Raw genomic sequence first — 20,724 nt, forward strand, 5'->3', positions numbered from 1 at the left:
AGCACACAAAAAGGATGGAATTGGTCAGTTCTGAATTTTTCCACTATCTGATCACCATTCTGTTGCTGTTCAGGTTGTTTTGTTAGGTGACAGTCATCTTCCCCAAAATGGAAGTCTAAAAATTAAATGCCTAGCTGTGAATCACAGCTGTTTCCCTTTACAGCCAGTGGGGAGACACAGGCCCTTCCTATCCTTTCTCTCTGTTGACTGTAAAGAGATCCTGTAGTGGTCAGACTTTGACATCTAACTCCCGGATGTCAAAAGTGAGGTGAGATGAGTTCTGCCTACCATATGTAGTACGGGAGTTGAGGGGTGGGAGGAATAGCCTGTTGGAAATATATTAATAGGGGATGGAAGGGGAAGATGCGTAGAGACAAGTGGAAGCAATATATTCAGTAGCTGACATGCCTGGTTATCGCTGTGGTAATCTGGGTTTGTGTACTGAGCGGGGAAACCCAGTGTAGAAAGAAAAGTGATGCAGCAAGCCTGGAATCAGTGATGGGATTAGAGGAGGAGACACTTGCCCAGGTATGAGGAACAGGAGATGCGGGGATAGGGATGGGCTTGTCCAAGTGGTGGAGCAATAGGAAGAAAGAGAACGAGAGGGGGGGAGAAAGTAAAAGCGAGGGTAAAACCAAAGAGAAAGAAAAAGCTCTTGAGAGATTTGAGGCGGTCAAAAGAAGTGTCCGTGGGCAGTCTCAGACAAATATCTGCTCTGAGAGGGAGGGTTTAGTTGCTGGGAAGCATCAGAGCTACGTGAAGGGCCATTTCAACTCAGCTTGAGTTTCCACTCAGAGTGGAATTGGGAAAATATTGAATAGAAAATGAAGGAGGAGAAGTACAGATGGGGACCATTTAAAATATCTTTCCACCAAAAACCTTTCTAGGCCAAAACCCTCCAGACAATTCAGCTTCTCTGCTTTACAGTCACTCCCTTTGTTCCCATTTAATTCAAAGTCTCCTAATGCCCGGCCAGAAGTCTGAGCAGCCTCCAGTCTCCCCCAGCGTCTTGCTTATCTCTCTCTTCTATGCACTGCAGAAGGCAGTCTAGAGTCCTGAACAGGCATCAGAGCTTCTACTGCACGCACTTGGTAAAGTTGAGGTTGCTCTAAATCATTGTAAGGTCTGGCTCCCGGCACTGAAATGTCTAAGATAGTATGAGGAGCCTCACCATTATTTGTGGGATATATTATTCAGTTTCAATTTGTGAAATAGAAACTGCTTCGCCTTTGTCAACTGCATCTTTATTTCTGTCATGCATCATATGGCTACTTGCAGGGCAGATGATCCACGGCATGAGGATAATAAAGAGATTGGGCCAGACTAACCTCTGATAAATCACTGGATTTATAGTCCCATTTTATTTACTGAATGAATCTGTAATATTGCAGAACAGAGCCCAAAACATCTTTTTCTATCAAGTGAAGAACTGTCCTCTTCTGATTAATTGTGATCTTTTCCAAGAAAAAGGGAAATAGGAGTTTGGATAAATATCGTTAAACAAAAACAGAGATCAAGAGTAGCAGAATGATGTGCAGCAGGAGATTGCGCAGGTGAGATTTGATGTCTGACCTCTTGAATCAGACTTAGCTGGAAGTTTTTAAAGGTTCTTTATACCAGCAAGGACACTTACCATCAAAAGCAGAGAACTGAGCCTCTGCTCTCACATTTTTCTACCACACGCCAAAACTGTATTTTTTTGATAGAATGGGTCCTTCTGCATCTTCAGCACACATTTCTAAGAGGAAAAGGGATTTAAAAAGAAGACGAGAAAGGGAAAGGGAAAAGCAGATGAAGAGAGCCAGATGCTCTTTCTTTTATTCTCTTGTCAGAACGAAGAGCAGAGCTTCACCCGTGAACAGAAATACAGTGCGCTGGGATGTACACAGGGCACGCTCCAGTTCTTTACTTCCTACACATAAATATAGCACATGAGCAATGCTAAATTCATCAATAAGAAGACATAGCAGAAGAGCCGCTCACAGCCAGTCTGGTGTAGCAGTTCATCTCCATATAAACAAATACATCCCCTCACAGAGCTGCATAGTATGTAATTAGTGTCATTAATGTGCGAGTTAACAAAAGTCCTCAATACCATGTTCCTGAGCATGGGAAGTGTTCTAGAGAGAGGAGGGACCAACGTGAACTCTGCGCTGGCAGAAGTGAGGGGAGAAAGGCCAAAAGGCATTATTTTCTTGCCATTTTTGTTGGTGGACTACGCCACACAGAAAGCTGAACAGACCACCAGCGAGACAGCGGGCATGGAGGAACAGTTACAGTCTGTAACTCCAAACCTGAAATGCAGCTTTTTCATACGTCTTTCTCAGTATTTCACCTTTTCCCCTGCAAAACTGAAGGAAGACAGTGCTAACACTTCCCAAATGAAACACTGTAAACTCACTTGGGAATAAATAATGTGGTTGAGGCTCAGGAATTCGCCCCCAGGGGAATTCCACTGGCAAGAAGGACGTAAAAGGGCAGCGCTGCGGTGAAGGCATCATTTGAAGAATTACCGCTTCCTTTAGAATAGAAGGCAAACAGGATAAAAATGTATCTTAGTGATACTGCACAAGTAATCCCTCTGTGGCCCCCGCTTTCGAACTGGGGTTTTCAATGGGATTTGGGGGAACTGTTGGAAGCAGAGAGCAGGAAGGGGAAAAAATAGATTTGGTCTTGATTTTAATGCTTTACCAGGATTTACTAATCTTTCACCACAGCATTTATTACTTAGCTGAGCATAATATTTTCTTGTTAGTCTTCAAAATATATACCCAAATAAACATGAGGCACCAGATTCTCATCTGGAGTAAATCAACAGACAGCCACCGAAGCCAAGCAAGCCACTGCTGATTTCTATCAGCTGAGCATCTTGCTTAAACTCTTCAGGCAGCAGAGAAACCACATGCACTCTGAACTCTCCCTCTAGGCTGGGATACAGAGCAGCAGCGTTATTAACTCTTACAGTCCTACCATGAAACCATGCACTTGCCTACCAGACTGTGGGCAAGTCATGACCATCACATTTGAACGTGTTTCTTTTGTTCTTGCCTAGAGTAAAATAAGCAACCCAAACTTTGGTCATGATCTAAGTCCCCTGTAATAGATTTTCTTTTATATATACAAATTCTTTAATTAACCTTTTTTTTTTTAACTCAATTTAACTTAATTTAACTCAATTTAAATTAATTGCTCAATTAATTTAAAGCAATCTAACGGTGCTTTTTTAGGTGGGTCTGTTTCGAAAATCTGGAGTGAAATCCCGAATCCAGGCCCTACGTCAGATGAATGAGAGCTCCCCAGAAAACGTCAGCTATGAAGACCAGTCGGCATATGATGTGGCAGACATGGTAAAGCAATTTTTCAGGGACTTACCAGAACCTCTCCTCACAAGTAAGCTAGGAGAGACTTTTCTACACATCTACCAATGTAAGTTGCAATATTTTCATTGTTATAAACATTTATACAATATTATATATTGTCTAATAATATATTGTAAATAATTTTGGTACGTTAACACTGGGTGGGATTCTTTCTGCTCACCTTTGAGATGTATAAAAGAACCTTTCTGCCCTCAAAATCTTTCACTGAGAGATTTTTAGAACTGCCTAAAGGTTTCAATGTCAAAATATTAGCAAATTTAATGGAAAGACAGTGTTCAAATCTTGAGAAGCTTTTAAAATATCAGCCTCACAATCAGAACGAAGCCAGAAGGACAGGCTGTCATGGACATAAAAAGCGTGAAGACTCATATTTTTGTCAGATTTCTTTAAACTCTGGGCTCCTTTCATGCAGACATCTCAATACAAGTGATCTTCTGGGCATGGAGAAGTGGTACTTGACCATGAGAAAATGAGCCGGTGCAGTCCCTTTCCTTGCTGTGACTTTTGATTATTTGCCTTTTCATTATAGTCAATAAAATATACGTGCAAGCAACAAGCTGCCTTCATTTACATCCTCAACTCCTATGTAAAGATGTCAGAGAAAGAAAAAAACCAGAGGATTTCTTCTTTTCATTTCAGTATAAGCAGTCTTCAGCAAAATCTGAGACTCAAATGCATCAGAACGATGAATATCACTGTAAATCAGGAAATGACTGTGTACCTGTTCTCCAGGCCGAGGGAGAAACAAACAATGAGGAAAACACTGAAAAGCCAGAGGAATTAGAGTTTTTTCCTGACAATGTCCATTATGAAGGCCAGTCAGCCGGTGCACTGGCAGATACAGAAAAGCGTAGCCAGCCAGCCTAAGCCAAATAATTGGAAGCACTAAAGAGAAGTGTGTCTAGTCTTTTCACTTGCAGACATTTCAGCTGCCAAAACAATAGAAAGCCATTTTTAAACACTGTATAATCCCAGTGCTAAAGAATCTAAGTTACTTCTGTACCTCCCTTTACTGTAAAAATCTGTCTGTGGTGCATAGTCACTAATGTGTTTAACATCACAGTGTCTGTAGCTGGTAGAGAAATGCTGTGATCTTGCACGTGAGAGACAGCATCGCAAATAACTTCAGTGGATTTGGTCATACATGATGTCTTGGGACACAAGTGGACTGAAACAGTTGGTGCCTAGCCCTGGACCATCATTTCCGCCTCTTCTTTCCTGCTTACAAGTTGCAGGTCTTGTCTGCCTATGCACACATCAGCAAGCTTGTTCAGAAAAGCAACAGAAATTCTTGGTGTTAATAAAACGGCAATCACAACTGTTTCCATAGTGAAGTGGCCAAGGAGAAGATTATCCACTGGAAGGACGTTCTACATGTCCTTGGAAACAAATCGCCTTTAAACTATCTCTTGATGAAAATTTGGAATGTCCTATCTTGCCACAGGAGCGACTGCAAGTAAACTCTCCCCTTGCCAAAGGAAAAGAGACATGGCAGAGCTTAATGTCAGCAGCGTTATTAGGTCTGTAGCCAGAAGGAATCCCCATCTCCGAGTCGGGAGCCTGGCATTAGGATTCACAACAGCCAAAAGGCTGAACAGTGAAACATTGCTACCAGCCAACAAAAAAATTCTGTAAAAAGGGGCACGGGCTGACTCTGTAACCCTGCATGGTACTGCAGTGGGAAGTCTGAAGACCTCTTCTTTACACTGATTGGAGGGGGGAAAAAAGTGCTAGGAAAGATTTTCTTGAACTGTACCAGTACTTTAAAGGATTTCAGAAAGACTTGAGGATGGGTCTGTTTAAACAAGGTGGGAACGGGAAAAGATGGGCTCTGTAGACACTGGAGACCAACGTTTGGATTAAGAATGAGTAGCAGTGGGGTTTTTTCCATGCGACCAACAACAAACATATTTTTCTGTTTTAGACAGTACTGACAAAACTCCTTTCACAGAAATAATGTTGCAAATTGCTGGGATACCAATTGTATTTCATAATGTCTGCAATTAAATAAATCTGTAGCTGGGAGTTTTTCTTCCCCTTCATCCTGTTTAACAAATTATTAATGTGAAGTTAGGAAGGATTTTTACTCTCTTAGTGTATTGGCAAGGGATTTCTGATGTTCTGGGCCTCACTGAAGATCTTTTTCATATATCCAGGACCTTTTTCATATATCCAGAATGGCTTGATTTGCTGTAATGCAGAGGATTGGGGATGAGATGATTACTGTAGTAGTCTATATGGCATAGCATTGATGAAACTTTCCCCATTTCCCTAAAACTCTCAGTTGCCTAATGTTTACCTATGACTTAAAGGGCTGGCCAGTCTTCTTCTCTATGAACTGTCTTCCCAGGGGACAAAAGAAACCTGAGAAATACCATTTAAAGATATGAGTACCGAGTACTACTCTCCCTTCATAAACTTTAAATGAAGTTCAGTCTCTTTCTTGGGGAAGAGCCTTTCAAACGAGCAGAGAAATGTCATATGCTGGCTAGGCTAGCTGTGCTTGATGGAGAAGCAAATACCACAGCTCTCCAACAAGAGGTCTTCACCTCTTAGTCCCCTGTCATCTGCCTCTTCAGAAAGCCATTCCCAGAGTGTGAATGCCTGTGCTAACTCTGTCTTGTTCCTGGCTCCTTATCTGATCTTACAATTGACCACCCTCAACGTCCCTTGCTTTTCCTCAGACGTCCCCAAGGAGCAGCGGCTGCAGGCGGTGCAGGCAGCCATCATGCTGATGTCTGATGAGAACCGGGAGGTTCTGCAGACTCTGCTGTGCTTCCTGAGCGACGTCACCTCCGTGGAGGAGAATCAGATGACTCCTATGAACATAGCTGTTTGTCTGGCCCCTTCCCTCTTCCATCTCAATATAGCGAAGAAAGAAAGCTCACCAAGGTAAGTTTCTTCTCAACACTGTAAATAGTCATATCCTTAATACAAAATGATGCTTTCAGTGTTTCTAAAGGTATGCAGGATAAAATTTTCCAAAGCATCTGCTTTCCAGCACATATTACACAGGGCATGGCTTCAGTGAGAGGGGAAAGTCCATGCTGCAGAGCCAGAAGCGCACTTGTACATGCACAGAAGGTGTTTTCACAAGCCCAGCAGGCATTTCTGGCTGTCTGTGGTGAATATGCAGTGCCTGCTTTCCATGCGAAATTTCAATGGGGCACTAGTGAGTTTTGCATAAGTAATGTTGGCTTCTGTGAAGGGAAAGGGCCTGATTTTGCTCTGTTTGAAGTCAAAGATTGACGATGTTTTAAAGGATTTTAATATGTAGATTTTCAGTGCGTGGTTTTTCACTCTATTTTCTGGCTACATTCTGCCACTGGGAAACTGAGTTTATTTCAGGCCACATTAAGATGGCGTGTAACATGGTGAGTGTAGACTAAACAGGGCATAGACCCTGCTAAACATTAGTGGTCCCAACTCGATGTCCCTTCTGACTTTTTTTTTTCCCCCATCTGGTTCAGAATACATTGAGATTCTTGGTCGTGTGTGTGTATAACCAGCATCCAAGCAAGTGCTTTAAGCAGTAACAGCATAAACCACTGTACATCATGTCCGTTAGAAGCCCATTCCAAAATGTACAACGCCTAATGCAGGACATGCATAAACTTTCCTGCTTTTACCTCTGGCTCAACAGTATTCTAGGTAAACATTTTTTCTTTTAAAAAAGGCCCAACAGTCTGAGCAATCTTTGTGATAAATAAAAACAAAAGATAGACTTTTCTCTCTGGTGTTCTGAACATCCTGCTGCTGTTTGCTTTCATATTAAAAAGATTCAACTCTCTTTACCTGAGACACTGAATTCAATTACAGAGTAATACAGAAAAAATATGCAACAGGGAAGCCAGATCAGAAGGACCTCAGTGAAAACCTGGCAGCTACTCAAGGACTTGCTCACATGATAATGGAATGCAACAAACTTTTTGAGGTGAGTGCAAGACTCAAACGGCATTATTCATGGCCACATAATGCAGCATCCTTTGAAGTATTTATGTTTATGCTTACATTTTCTGTCTTGTATTAGCTCAGAGATTGATGGTGCCTCACTTATTTGTAAACTTGCTCCATCTAAAGTTTATTTATCTCATTTCTTTATGACTGTTCCCTTCTAGCATTCAAAGACACAACTATTAAAAATGCAGGGTAATTATTCTGTGGCAGTTTTCAACCCAAATTACTGGATTAGAAAATTTTAGTCTAATTAAAATAAAAATCTACTGTTTTAACATTTCATGTTATTATAATGCTTTTAACACCTCAATTAAAACTTATTCATCTCAAAAAGAAGAGCTGATACACTTTATTTCTGTGTGTCATGCAATAAAGTTAAAATTACATAGGGAGATGCAGTCTCTCTGCATCTTTCACTGCAGGTGGAGGAGAGATAATGCTCATATCTCACTTCCACAGAAGCACAAGGCACCATTTCTGGGGGCTGGAGGAGTAACACAGGTGTATTGACATACAGTCGGTCAGTCTAATACGGTTCTGCATGAGTAGTGCTATTCTGAGCCATGGACTGTTTCATTATACTACCTTGATTTCTCCTCTTGCATAATAAGCAAAGACAGAAATAGGTATCCATTTTACAGATCATAGGCTCATTGCAATTGGATGCTGAATGGTCCATCAGCCATTACCTTAAGGAAAAGTTCTCAGCAGGAGGTTTTCCCTGTGTGTTTTCGCTCCCTTCTGTGGCACAGGTCCCACATGAGATGGTCACCCAGTCCCGAAACTCCTATGTCGACGCAGAAGTGCATTCTCCCACCCTGGACGAGCTAGGGAAACAAGTGGATGAGGAAGGAGGGAACTATCAGATGTACTTGGAAAGTCTCATGCAGAATCTCCAGAAAGAAGCAAAAGAGAAATTCAAAGGCTGGGTCACGTGTTCCAGTATAGAGAACACAGAACTCGCCTACAAAAAGGTAATCTGGGGAGACGTGGAAGAAGCAGTAAAGAAACCAAAGCAAAATACAGCCTAGCTATAGGACACCCTGACTTGTTGCATGGCTAAATACATACCCTTCTGTCTGGTGAGGCACAGGATTTTTTTTAAAAAGACTACTAAAAGCAGTTAAAAATGTAATATAGTAGTCATTCAAGTATGAGATTCCAGGAAAAGGCACACAAAGCAAGCTAAGGTCTCCAAAATGGATAAAGTAAGTGATACAGCAAACAACACAACCAGAGAGCAAGCTGAGAGTTTAACAACAGATAACATTACCTGGGTAAGCTCTTTGGCTGGGGGACAGGCAAAGTTTCTGACCGCCTCCTGTTGTTTGCCAGCAGTTTGGAGAACACAGTCAGATCACAGGTTTTAAAAACCCTCTTCAGGCTGCCCGCTGCTTTACTTAGCCAGGCCAGCCATACGGCCAGTTTTATCCCTGATCCTCTTATCGTTGTTTCCAGTGGATTTTTGATATCTGCAACCTTTATCAAAATTTCTGAAGTTGTTCCAGGCTCCGTCACTTCTGCAGGGAAAGCCAGACCATTGCAGCCAGGAGGAGGGTGCTGCAGGGTCCCTGCAGGCAGTGGGGTTCAGGGCTGCTGGAAATGCAATGGAAAAACAGAGGTCTGCAAACCAGCAGCTACCGAGAGGAGGGGGTGGATTAGGGGTGGGTGACATGAGTAAGGTAGGGGAAGGGCACTGGGAGGAGTGTGGGATCTGGACAGTGAGGGGACAGGGGGTCTTGGGGCCAGAGGCAGCATTACCCCTATTTGGGAAAGTGCAACCCCTCTGTTAGGGCAAAGAAATCACATGTACTCTGATTTGTAGTCAGCTTCTGTGAGTGACGTCTCCAGGGAGGGACTGCAGGAGGTTGGGGAAGGAGTAACAGGGCTCAGGTGAGAGTAGGATGTGGGAGAGGGGAGGGAGTGAATAGGGGCATGCACAGGTCTGGGGTCAAGAGCATGTGAGACTACAGAGGGGATTGGGAGCCCCTGAGGCTCTAGGGCAGGAGGATGGGGGAACTGAGAGCTTTGGGGAGGAGAAATTATAACAACGTAAAATAATTTAAGGTGGGAGTTGGGTTTCTGGAAACGCAATCCTGGGTCTGTGGGAGGTGCTGGAGGTTTCTGGAGCACTAGCATTGGTATGTGAGGATGCCAGGGTAGGGAGGGGTTAGAAAAGCAGGGTTTGCAAGACCCAGTGCTTACAGTTAACTTGTTTGCTGCCTGAAATATGACAGCCCTAAAACCATGCAGAAATGCTGTACGTGTGGAATTTAGGATATTCATCTTTTACATAGCCTAGCACTTTCTACTCCCCTTCTTGCATGCTGTGGAAATGGAACAAGCAACAGGACCCATGAGCTAGGAAGAGTTAGCAAGCAGTTTGTGTGTTCCTTCTTTGAAAGGCATTTTCCCAATACTTCCCTTGCGGCTATTTTGAGGAGCAAACATCTGTGTATCATCTGACACATAAGTGAATCAATGTGTGTTCTGCTCTTCCACCGATTAACCAGGAGAGTTAATTGACCCTCAGTCCCAGCTAGTGCATCAGATTGCCCGAGGTGGTAGCTTTATTTCAGCCCAGGGTTTCGGTCTTTCCTTTCATCTGTTTTTACTTCTATGCACACATATTCTTCATTACACTTAGGATGCTTGGGGTTGAAAAAGCGTCTGTCACACCAGAAATAATACAGCAGCTCCACTGGCACTATAGGAACTGGTCCAGATATACACTGGTGTGAGAGCAGAAGTAATGTATCACTTCAGTTTTCCATCCAGGACTAGTATGCATATGTTTTCACATACAGAAGAGCAACAGCAATAATAGTAATGGTTAGCAGGGAAACATGCATGCTCTTAAGCTAAAGACAGATACCCATACCAAGATTCTGTCATCAGTTATCCTCTGCTGAACATATGCGTATAGATCATGGGGTTTTATGGTCTTTGTTACTTTGCTCCAGGTTGGGGATGGGAACCCCCTAAGGCTTTGGAAAGCCTCGGTGGAAGTTGAAGCCCCCCCATCAGTTGTCCTGAACCGAGTGCTGAGAGAACGTCACCTCTGGGACGAGGACTTCTTGCAGTGGAAGGTGGTTGAGAGCCTGGACAAGCAGACAGAAGTTTACCAGTATGTTTTGAACAGCATGGCTCCTCATCCCATCCGAGATTTTGTTGTTCTAAGGTAAGCTAAGGACAGTCCTCCAGTACCTTTGATTCCTGCAGAGCATACAAGGAAGATCTGGTCTTATCTCAGCCTTCCTATCTGTATAATTGTGCTTCAAGAACTCTACTTCTGGGCAGCAGTGTTGATTTCTCAAACTGAATTAAAATTGTACACCTAGAGCATGCTGACCTTTTCTCTGATGTAATTTGAGCAGCACATACTCCTGAGGCCATAAATATCATTTCTTCCTTAGAACAGATGTCTGATAATAGCTGCTGTTCTCTCAGCTTTGTTTGTTGTCAAAACAGTGCAAATAGAACTCGATTGTTTTTTACGCTGCTTTTGGTGTTCTCTGGGGAATGTTTGATGTTTAAGAGCCAAATGTTTAGTAGAGAAGATAGTGATGCTTTTAAGCTGAGGTTTTTATACGGTGTCTATATAAGTTGTTATTTTAGATTTGCAGTTGGAGTCTTTGTAGACCAAGAAATGCTAACCCGTAAAAATCCTAGTGTGGAAATGAACAGAAAGAGGCAGTAGATATGTGTTCTAACTGTCTTCCAGGGCATGACATCTCTCAAGTAAACGTATAGCTGTGTATCAATATTCTAAATTCAGTCCAATTTCTGCCTTTGTCTATCTGCCTGTACAGAACAGACAAAATAAATTTCTCTTATGCATCTTTTGCCTTTGAAATCCTGGCCCTTGGCTTGCTAGGAGCTACTGTGAAGCTGCTGACATGTTCCACTTACAGGGTCAGTCCGAAGTTATTTATTTCAGGGTGATTTTGTGCATTCCCGTTCTTGGTCTCTGCTTTCTTTGATTGAAATGATGTACCAGAGAAATACTCAGCAATTTTGACAAAGGAAATAGTCCAGTGAGTCAGAATTGTATTAGAGGGAACAAAGACTGAGGGAAAAAGATGAGCCCTATAAAAAATAATTGTAATAGTACATCCCTTCTATGAACTTCAGTATTCTCTTAGAGAATGGTAACATGCAGATATTGTCGGTATAAGGGAATAATTATTCTAACTCTTAGGGGAAGATTTTGAAAATAGTTTGTGTAATTCTTTATAATGTGAAAACACCAGCTCTCCCATTACTCTATTTCCTTTGCCTTCCCACAGTATACTGGGCTAAACTAATTACTTTATAATTAATTTTCTTATATAATGTTAGTGACTTAAACCAGTGATAAATTTGGCCCTCCACACAGCACCAAGAAGATTGCCTGGGAGTGGTGGGGAGGTTTTGATGACCGTAATTCTGTCCTCTTATTTGCCACTTAGTTCACTATTACGTTTCATGGTGTTTGATGTTCTTTAAAGACCTGCTGTGCAGTCACAACAGTGAAAGAAAAATCTTGCCATCGAGTTCTCATTGTTTTCACTAACCCAGGCAGAATGACCCCCAAGGACTGAAATACATATCATAAAACTGAATCCTGGTGGGATTTTAAGGGCTGAAAACAGCTGTCAGGCAGATCTGTCAGATTCTGTTGTTTATCTCTTTTGATTTATATGATTAAGTCTAGAGCAAGGTTAGGCAGCGATATCGCAGTCAATTTGATACCTTATGATTGGTGGGAAGTGAACAGTGAAATTATAATTCACCTCTGGGGACATGAATTAATATATTTTAACGGACGGCAATTTTCCCCTTCCCAATCAAACTTTTGGCTGTGAAAGGATAAACTTAGTTGTTCTTTTTTTTCTTCAATTTGACAGTCATAACAAGGGGATTAGGCTCCCTTGAGAAGACTCTAATGGTAAGAGGATAGGGGCGATGTTTCATATGCCTGGGATCTGATGCAGCACTTAGCTGCCCTGCACAGGCATCACTTTTCATTAAAGATTCCTCAAGTGTTTAATGTTCATTAAGTATCACAGCATCTCTGCGAGTTAGGTGTCATGTCCGGTTTTACTACTAAGATATTTAGAGAACTACAGAAACTGGCCTAAATCTGTATAACTGGGAACAGGAATCATAAATCTTCTGCAATCTCTGGGATACATAGTTTTCCACTTCACAAATGGCCCAAGTAAGTGCCACGCAGTTGCCAGGATGGTACGGTCACATCTAAGCACTGTGCAGGCATTCACAGTAGATGGTTCAGCATTTCACAGTAGATCTGAGGTGTGATCTCCTACTCTCCATGTGTTTCATCTGCCAGGCTAGCTCATCATTTTTATTAATGCACAGACACATGTAAAACCTTCTGAAGTCAGTATCTTCCCGCATTGTCTTGAATAACAGCTCAATTTCATATAAGAAAAATGCAGAATGTTAAAATTATCTGCTGAAGTCCAAACTTCAGGAGTCCTTGCAAGCAGCTTACCTGCTAAAACATGATACTTCCCAAGGTAGCATAATCCCTGTCTCAGACAGTCCATGGCAAGATGATGCACATTACACAGCACAGTGGGAATTTCTCATTTCTTCCCACAGCATAGGAAAGAGCATAGACCTATCCTGTGAGAGTCAAGGCAGATGAGAAAGATGTGAGACACCAGAATATGTAGAGAATGCTTACAGAACAAGAGAAAAAATGCTAAGTATTAAAGTCTAGGTCTCATGAACCTGGTGGAAAACTTCTGCAGCATGTCAGAGAGGCTAGAAACTTGGGAGAGGGGGAAAAAATGAAACGACTGACAGAGCTCAAAATAAAAATACATCTTAACAGGCCAGCCCAAAACCTGACTGCTTGTGAAAAGAAACGCATGGGTAATAAGAAACTACCTACCTATCATTGGCTAACTGACCTATATGGTGACACGCTCATGAAATTTCACTGTTATATTACTTTTTCCCAAGTAAAATTTACTCAATAGTTGTGTAACAGTGATGAGACAGAATGTGGTTCTATGATCGAGAAAATGCCCCTTTCCTCCTGTAAGAGAAAAGAACATGGAGCATAGATCCTGTTGGGAGAAGAGGTAGACGAGCACATGATTATGTTAGCAGAGGCTGCAAAAAGCTTGTTGGTTCTTGCTGTGTGGCATTGGAAAGGAGGAGGACCTTTCCAAGAGATGTCTCTTTTTGGAGTGACAGTGAGGAGGAAGGAAGCAAATGGCTAAGTGATGCCTCTGTGGGTGCTTGGTTGACCAGTCCTTCTAGGATAGTTGGTGAGGACGTTGGTTCAAATGTTTGCTTGGTAGCAAACCAAAGCCTACCTAAAGAAAGGGAGCCTCGACTTCACTATCATTCCTAAGGGAGTAAACATGAAGTTTTAGCCTTTGGCTATTGCAACAAATAAACCATGTAAGACTTCACTTTGCCATTACTACTTGGAGTGTGTGGTGGCAAATGACCATCATGTAATTGCCACCAACCACCTGAGGAGACTTTCCTCAGCTGCTGTGTGTCAGTGGATATAAGCAGCAGAACATCCTGGTAAAACGTGCTGCATTTATACTTATCATCACCGAGAGTATTGTACATTAATGTAATTGATTAAATAAATGCTTGTCATGAAAGGACACTTTTTTTTTTAATTCAGATGCCCTTGAAACATGTTCTTGGAGTTTCAGCAGTCAGTGTGGGTAGTAGTGAGGATTTCTGCTGTGCTAAACTGTATTTATTGTTTTGTAAATCTGCATGGCTGCAATCCAACATTTCAGCCTTTGTTGGATGGCTTGTGCTCACTTTATGTCCTTTCCAAAACTTCTGTCTATCTGCAAAAGGCTGTATCATGCCCTGTAACACATGATGGTTACAAAATGCTCGTGTGCAGAAGCAAAACTTCTCTAGCTGGAGCCTGCAGCAGCATAGATGGGTGGCCATTCCACATCATGGTCAGACTCCCAACTGGGGTGGGGGGACAACAGCAGCATCAGGTGGATAGTGTCCTTCAGGAAAATAATGTACATAGCATCAACTGCAAGACCTTTCCCTGAGTCATTTCAGAAGGTGGGAGTTTTGATTTGCCTCCTCATGTACCAATGTATCCCCAAACCGCTGAGCAGTTCTTATCAAAATGATGGTATCCACCGTTAAAATTAATACATTTACAGGAGGGGATCTAGCTCTAAAATCTGAGCTTGATAAGTTTCTGTGGCCTGTTTTCAGCAATAGTGACAACAAACTTGGAACACAAAACCCCTCCAGGGACTCCTAAGACAGTCCAGTGCCATTGCAGGCAACAACAAGGATAGGCAGACAAGCAAACTGTGACTTTAATTCAGGTTCTTACTCGTGTGCCCAAAAGTTTTGTTACTAAAGTGATTCCATCTTGAATGTGTTGCTGCAGGACTTGGAGGACTGATTTGCCAAAGGGGATGTGCATGCTGGTTGCTATCTCTGTGGAGCACGAAGAGGCTCCTCTTATGGGAGCTGTGCGAGCCATCGTGATGGATTCTCAGTACTTGATAGAGCCATGTGGCTCAGGAAAAGCCAGGCTGACCCATATCTGCAGAATTGACCTAAAGTAAGTATCCCACCTGCAAAAAGCAGATGTCCATTCAGCAGGGCAAAACCTTCCAGCTCAGGAAGGGAGGAGGTGTTGGGAACAGAGGGCATGGTCAACGTAGCTTTGCTGCTTTGAAGTCTTCCTGCAGCTTTTTCTATCCACCAAGCTCATTTCTCTGCTCAGCGTCTACCACTGTTACGATGTGATCATAGAAATAAAATCTGCTTATTTGATTACTGCAAGGGAGAACTTCAGAGTACACTTACAATGACAAGTATTTGATGCCACCACCACCACCATGGGCAGCAGGGAGTAGGAAGCATGGCAAGCCTGTTCCTGCGGGGCATATTTCTTGAGTCTTTGAGTTTCTCAATAATTGTCTTTCCATTTCTTCAGAGGACATTCCCCAGAGTGGTACAACAAAGGCTTTGGACATCTGTGTGCAGCAGAAGTTGCCAGGATCAGAAACTCATTTCAGCCTTTGATTGCCGAGGGACCAGAAACTAAAATCTGAGGAAGTGTTCCTGGGAGCATGTGAGCGTAAATGGGGGTCTGGCAGGGAACAGGAAGGCTGAAAGCAAAGATCTTATTTAAGCTACAGAAGTCTGGCCAGACCTGGGTCTGTACAAAGGTGAAACAGGAATTTTATAGGAAAGTTCTTTTATTCCGGAGACTTACCTCCTCCCCGTCACATCCCTTCTGTATTAATTTCAATTATTGAAGTAAACATTTCTTCAGAGAGCTTTTATCATTATTACTTTAAAATCAGTCTATTGCCATTACTTGTGTGTTACATAACTCTGGTATTTAAAGGCTTCTAAGAAGCATATTTTAATTGTAAATAAATTATGTACAGTATGTATATATTTATCTATATTATATCTATCTATATATATGTATATGTATAAATCAATTATTTTGTATATAACTCAGTGCAAATCACTTGCATCAGTTGGACCTTAAATGAATCTGTCATTTGTCTTTTAGTGTGTCACTGCTACATAAGCTGTGTTTGCTATTATCACAGGGCTACCGGGCATAATCCCTGTGATAACAGAAACGCCTTTTCTCAAATATGTTTCGTGTTTGTGTATGCTGTGAGAAGGTACCTAGAAATAGATGTAGGAAGAATTAGAGGAACTAAGGAGGAAGGAGGTTACTGTATGTTTAAAAATAATGAGGAGAGGATCAGTTTCACCAAATAAAATACATGGAAATGTAACTGAGATAGACATTTTGAAGGCCATTTATATTCAGCTGCAGAAAGTTTGTGACTGTTAGTACAAGGTGTTGAAAACTTACCTATTGCCTTAATTAATGGTATATCTGCCGCTAGAGAACCTCAGTATGTGCAGTGTTCAAAGCAACCGCTCATTCTTGGAGAGTACAAGGTAACGCTGTGTGTACTGAGGTGCCTGAAATCAGACCGGTAAGTTATTAAGCTGTAAATCTTTTTTTTTTTTCAGCATTTTGTCTAGGTTCTGAGTAAGTGTTTCTGTGTTGCTCTTTCCTTCTCCCATAGAGATGGCTAATTGTTAAGAAACTCCAAAGCAGATTTTCCACATCCAGTGGACACAAAGACGTGCAGATGAATACCATGCCTTTTAATATTCTTACTATACAAATAACTAAACTTTTTTTAAGCTTTTAAACACATCTTGGAGATTTAAAAGACTAAATGCAGACTATGCTTGGAAAGATTGCTTTTATAGTAGCAGCAAGCATTTTCATATTATATGGCACTGATCTGCATGATCCTGCCTCTGTAGCATTGGTGGGAGCAGGATTAGCCCCTGACTATGAGGAGTAGGAGCCATTTAAGCCTATTATATCATTTCATTTTCAGGGACCTATTATTTTGCTAATGGAAGAATGCTTTAAAAGTAATAATAATAATTTGTTGACTTTACCGTTGAGGCAGGGTTCCATTTTGTTTTTAACCTAAGACCAAAAATGATATTACATCTATGATTCAATAAGAATGTACAAGCCTGTTAATACTGTTCTTCACTAATCGTATTTGTTCACTTTGACTTTATTTATTGCTGCATAAACCAGCTGAGTCATTCATAGCCAGTGTTTTAGCTCAGTCCTTCCAACAAAATCCACTAAGATTTAGTATGAGGTCAATTAAGCGGGATACATTTCCTACATGAAGCTACAGTTTTGTGCCCTGATTCAGTAAACAGGGAAGTCTCTTCAAAGCCAGTGCTTTGAATCTGCCCCAGGTGCGGGGGCTGTGGGGCGGACAATGTGCAGTCCTTGACGGCTGCTAGAGCACGACCCCACGTGCCATCGTGCACACGCGTAAGGGCTGTGCTGGTAGGGGACAGCCCTGCAATTCGAGGAAGCAAGCCGGTGGGAGCTCGGGGTGGACAGGGGCGAGGTGACCCAGCATGGTGTCCCCATGGAGCAGCGGGACCCCAAAAAAGTCACTGTCATCTTCCTCCATGAGCTGGCTCACCCATGTTTTGTTGTACAACTCATAGTATCAGGGAGGTTGGCTGCCCATGAGCTCCTGCCTTGAGTTTATGGCCAACAATAGTTGCAATGTGCAACTCGTGTGTGGTTTTAAGTCTTAAAGACGGAGGAGCACTCACACCCTTACATGGCTGTGTTGAGGTCTGGCAGTCACCAGCCAGCTGCAGGGCACCACTACTGCCCACGTCCAGCCTTCCCAGGAGAAAGCGGTGGCAAGGCCAGTCCCCTGGTTCCAGCGGGACCACCATCCCAGAAAGCAGCACCTCCTCCCCAAATGCCTGTAGCCATGGCAGCAGGTTTCGTGCCGGCTGTTTTCCAAAACACAAGCAATTAGAGCACTTCTGCTACATTAGTTTGCATAAATGAATACAATAGTGCCTCAGTATTAATGGACGCAGAATTTCTGGCCCTGGGAATGGCAGTTGTCTGACAGTAAATAATTTCTTTGGGAAATGAAGGGAAAAACCTGGACGGTGGTTTTATCCTGTCTGACAAGTCATTGCTCGGCTGGAAGGGGCCCTGTGCCACCTGCCGCCGTTAGCAAGGTAGGGTTGTCCTCCTACCGTTGCAGAAGCTCTGTCATATGCTTCTGGCATCTCTAAGCCGTGTATCAATGAAATAAAGATTTCTTTAAAATGCACATTATGCCATGTCTACCGTTCAGCTACCACAGTATTTTGTATTGTTACATTGCCATTGAGAATACATTATGATAATTGCATTTTTAAATGTTATACTCACATCAATACCTCATATTTTTACCTCATCTGTTGGTATCAGTCATTAGTTGTAAATAAATAATTGCAGAGTTGAATAAATTTGCATACACTAAAGAATCACGTTTCCTTTGTGCATTCATTTCATCCATTGGCACAAGAAACACAGTACATTTAAGCCCTTGCTTTCTTTATTGCAACCTGCTGTACACAAAACTGTTCTGATACGGGACTTCAGTAATGATTTGAGGCTCAGAATGATATTGTTGTCCATTATACTTATCCTATCGTGTCCTTAGGTATACAAGAGCTTCATGGCAAAGATTATGTTTTCCAAATAAGCCATTAAGCTAGGACGGCTGGCTTGAGAAAGGTGAACTCAGGTCCTCAACAGTTTTTAGGCTCCTGACTCGCACTGAATTCAGCCATGTTTCTGCATCTATCTTCTCATCAATAATCTAAGCCTAGGTTCGTAAGAGTGACTGTGGAGCTGGGATGCTGAAAGTTGGGTTCGCATTCTCAGGCTTCAGCATCTCAAATCCATCAAGCCACTGCAAAACAGAGTAAGATGCAACAGCAGGATAGTGATTCCTGTGGTTTGTGTTACACATATCTACAGATGGAATAAACGTCCCTTTAGATAGGCCTATATCTCTCCAACTCTCTCTTGAATTAACAAAAGAAGCAGAGTCTCAGAAAACAGGATGCTGAGCAGGGAGTCAGCTATGAGAGACCATCTAGGAGGGGATAAGCCTTTATGTCCCACCATTCAGGGAAAGCTCAGTATTAAACTTTGGACTGAAGGGAAGCACTTTTCTCCAACTCTCTGCCATGGCAGAAATGGTCAGCTGTGTAAGTCCGTCCTTTCTTGCAAAAAAACATAGTATGTGATATGCTCTCATTCCCACCTCTCCCTCCCACCCACCTGCAGCAACGTCAGGGTAAACAGAGTGTCTTAACCCTAACAGCACTGACGTTTCAGCTCCTGGTATGTGCAGTCTTTATAATGTTGAGCTCTTGGGCATCCGTCCTCTTTACAATGCCTTGCCTTGCAGGAGTCAAGAGCAAGGCATCCCTCTGATGCAGTTGCTCCGCAGAATCGGTGTGAGCCCTGGTGGATCGTGGCATGCCTAAGAGATGGCAGGTAGTTGTTAGACAAGAGCACAGGCTGAACGTACTGAAATGTCTGTGAGATGAAAATATTGGAAGAAATATCCAGAAGACTGCTGGAGCCTGCAAATCAAATAGGAGAGGATGAAAACTGATACTGCTGCTCCAGCTCAATAGTGACATGGAAGAGCTGGGAAGTGAATACAGATCTTGTCAGACAGAAAGCAGCACTTAAATGGCATGACTCATTCACAATCCCTTGGGGTTTTAGCATGGCCATGTCATGCTCTCCTTGCCAGATGTGTGTCAGTCACAGCTGCACAAGGGCTTCATTTGGATGCGTGCTAGGCCAGGCAGATCATGTTGTTACAACTGCAGTTGCACATCATGGTGTGCCAGAACCAGGAATACGGGGCATCAAACCCCACATTCAGAACAAGGTGGGTGTTTGGACTTTGCTAAAATACACACTTTAAATTGTGACCTTCAACATCGTGGATCACACAACTACACTATGTAGAAAGCCAACATTTTCCCTCAAAGCAGCAATGGATGCAGAGCAGATACCACTCAGCACTGTGTGACTATAGACTGTCCTGCTTCAGTGTGCAAGAAACTCAGCTCAGCAAACACAAAGGTACATGGAACTCAAGGGCTAACACAGAGCAGAGCAGTGGGTCTGGGTTAATGAGCAAACGACAGGGAAAATATTACAACACTGCAGACAACTATTTGCCTGTCTTTTATAGGCTCGTGTTGGGGAGGTCTCACTCACTCCCAGATACCTCTCCTAATCCACAACCAGGACCCAGACACCAGAGACTTTATGCCTCTGATGAAGGTTAGCATCTCTTGCAGAAAAAATAACCTGGACACTTACCTCCTTCCACCCCTTTGACTCTGAAACTTGGATCTCTATCCCGCTACCTCACTACTGACCTCCCACGGGTAGCTATTTTCCACTGCTCTCTTCCACTGTCTAAGCCCAGCTCGAGCCCAGCATGCCCTCTTCCCCCCTCAGTCCCGGCATGCCGGTCTGCAGGCTGGGCTCCAGCCTGGGCCCCGCTCGCCCAGCCCAGGCTGCACAGGAGGCCACAGGGTTCAGCCTTCGCAGCAGGGTGATCGTGGCCAGGTGGTCAATGGTCCCAGCCCCAGCTGCAACAGGGAGGAGTCAGGCACCGCCAGCCTGCCAGGGCTCGAGTCTGCAAATGTCCCATGCCCCACACTAGGGACAAAACTCCAGGGTGAGGAGAGATCACTTCTGCTTCCCTCCTCCAAGGAGGCAGGAAGGCAAGAGCAGGAAAACAACCAAGAGCATGTACCAGGAGGAGCACAGGTGTTCCTCAGCCCCACCGCAATGGCAAGTCGGGGTTTTCCATCCTCTCCCTGGGGGTGTGTGTCTGGCGAGACGGGGAGGCTAAAGGCAGCTGTGGTTTGTATGCAGTGAACTGCTCTTTACCTTGAGCAGAGACTTGAACCGCAGCGCACGGTTCATTGGTAGCAGTTTGCA

General features: G+C 43.1%; 1 protein-coding gene across 1 annotated transcript in view; it reads left to right on the forward strand.

Annotated features, from left to right (window-relative positions):
• Window positions 1-15,692, forward strand: part of STARD13 (StAR-related lipid transfer (START) domain containing 13) — a 119,892-nt gene extending 104,200 nt beyond the window's left edge. Inside the window, exons 8-14 of the mRNA XM_009327726.1 lie at window positions 3,228-3,426; window positions 6,065-6,272; window positions 7,200-7,314; window positions 8,090-8,311; window positions 10,301-10,518; window positions 14,749-14,925; window positions 15,304-15,692. Coding sequence (XP_009326001.1) covers window positions 3,228-3,426; window positions 6,065-6,272; window positions 7,200-7,314; window positions 8,090-8,311; window positions 10,301-10,518; window positions 14,749-14,925; window positions 15,304-15,421 — 1,257 coding nt within the window. The 3' untranslated portion in view covers window positions 15,422-15,692. The remainder of the gene's footprint in view (window positions 1-3,227; window positions 3,427-6,064; window positions 6,273-7,199; window positions 7,315-8,089; window positions 8,312-10,300; window positions 10,519-14,748; window positions 14,926-15,303) is intronic.
• The last annotated feature ends 5,032 nt before the right edge of the window (window positions 15,693-20,724 follow it).

Source organism: Pygoscelis adeliae, unplaced genomic scaffold (assembly GCF_000699105.1).
Source record: "Pygoscelis adeliae isolate BGI_AS28 unplaced genomic scaffold, ASM69910v1 Scaffold14, whole genome shotgun sequence".
In the NCBI taxonomy this organism is placed as follows: Eukaryota; Metazoa; Chordata; class Aves; order Sphenisciformes; family Spheniscidae; genus Pygoscelis; species Pygoscelis adeliae.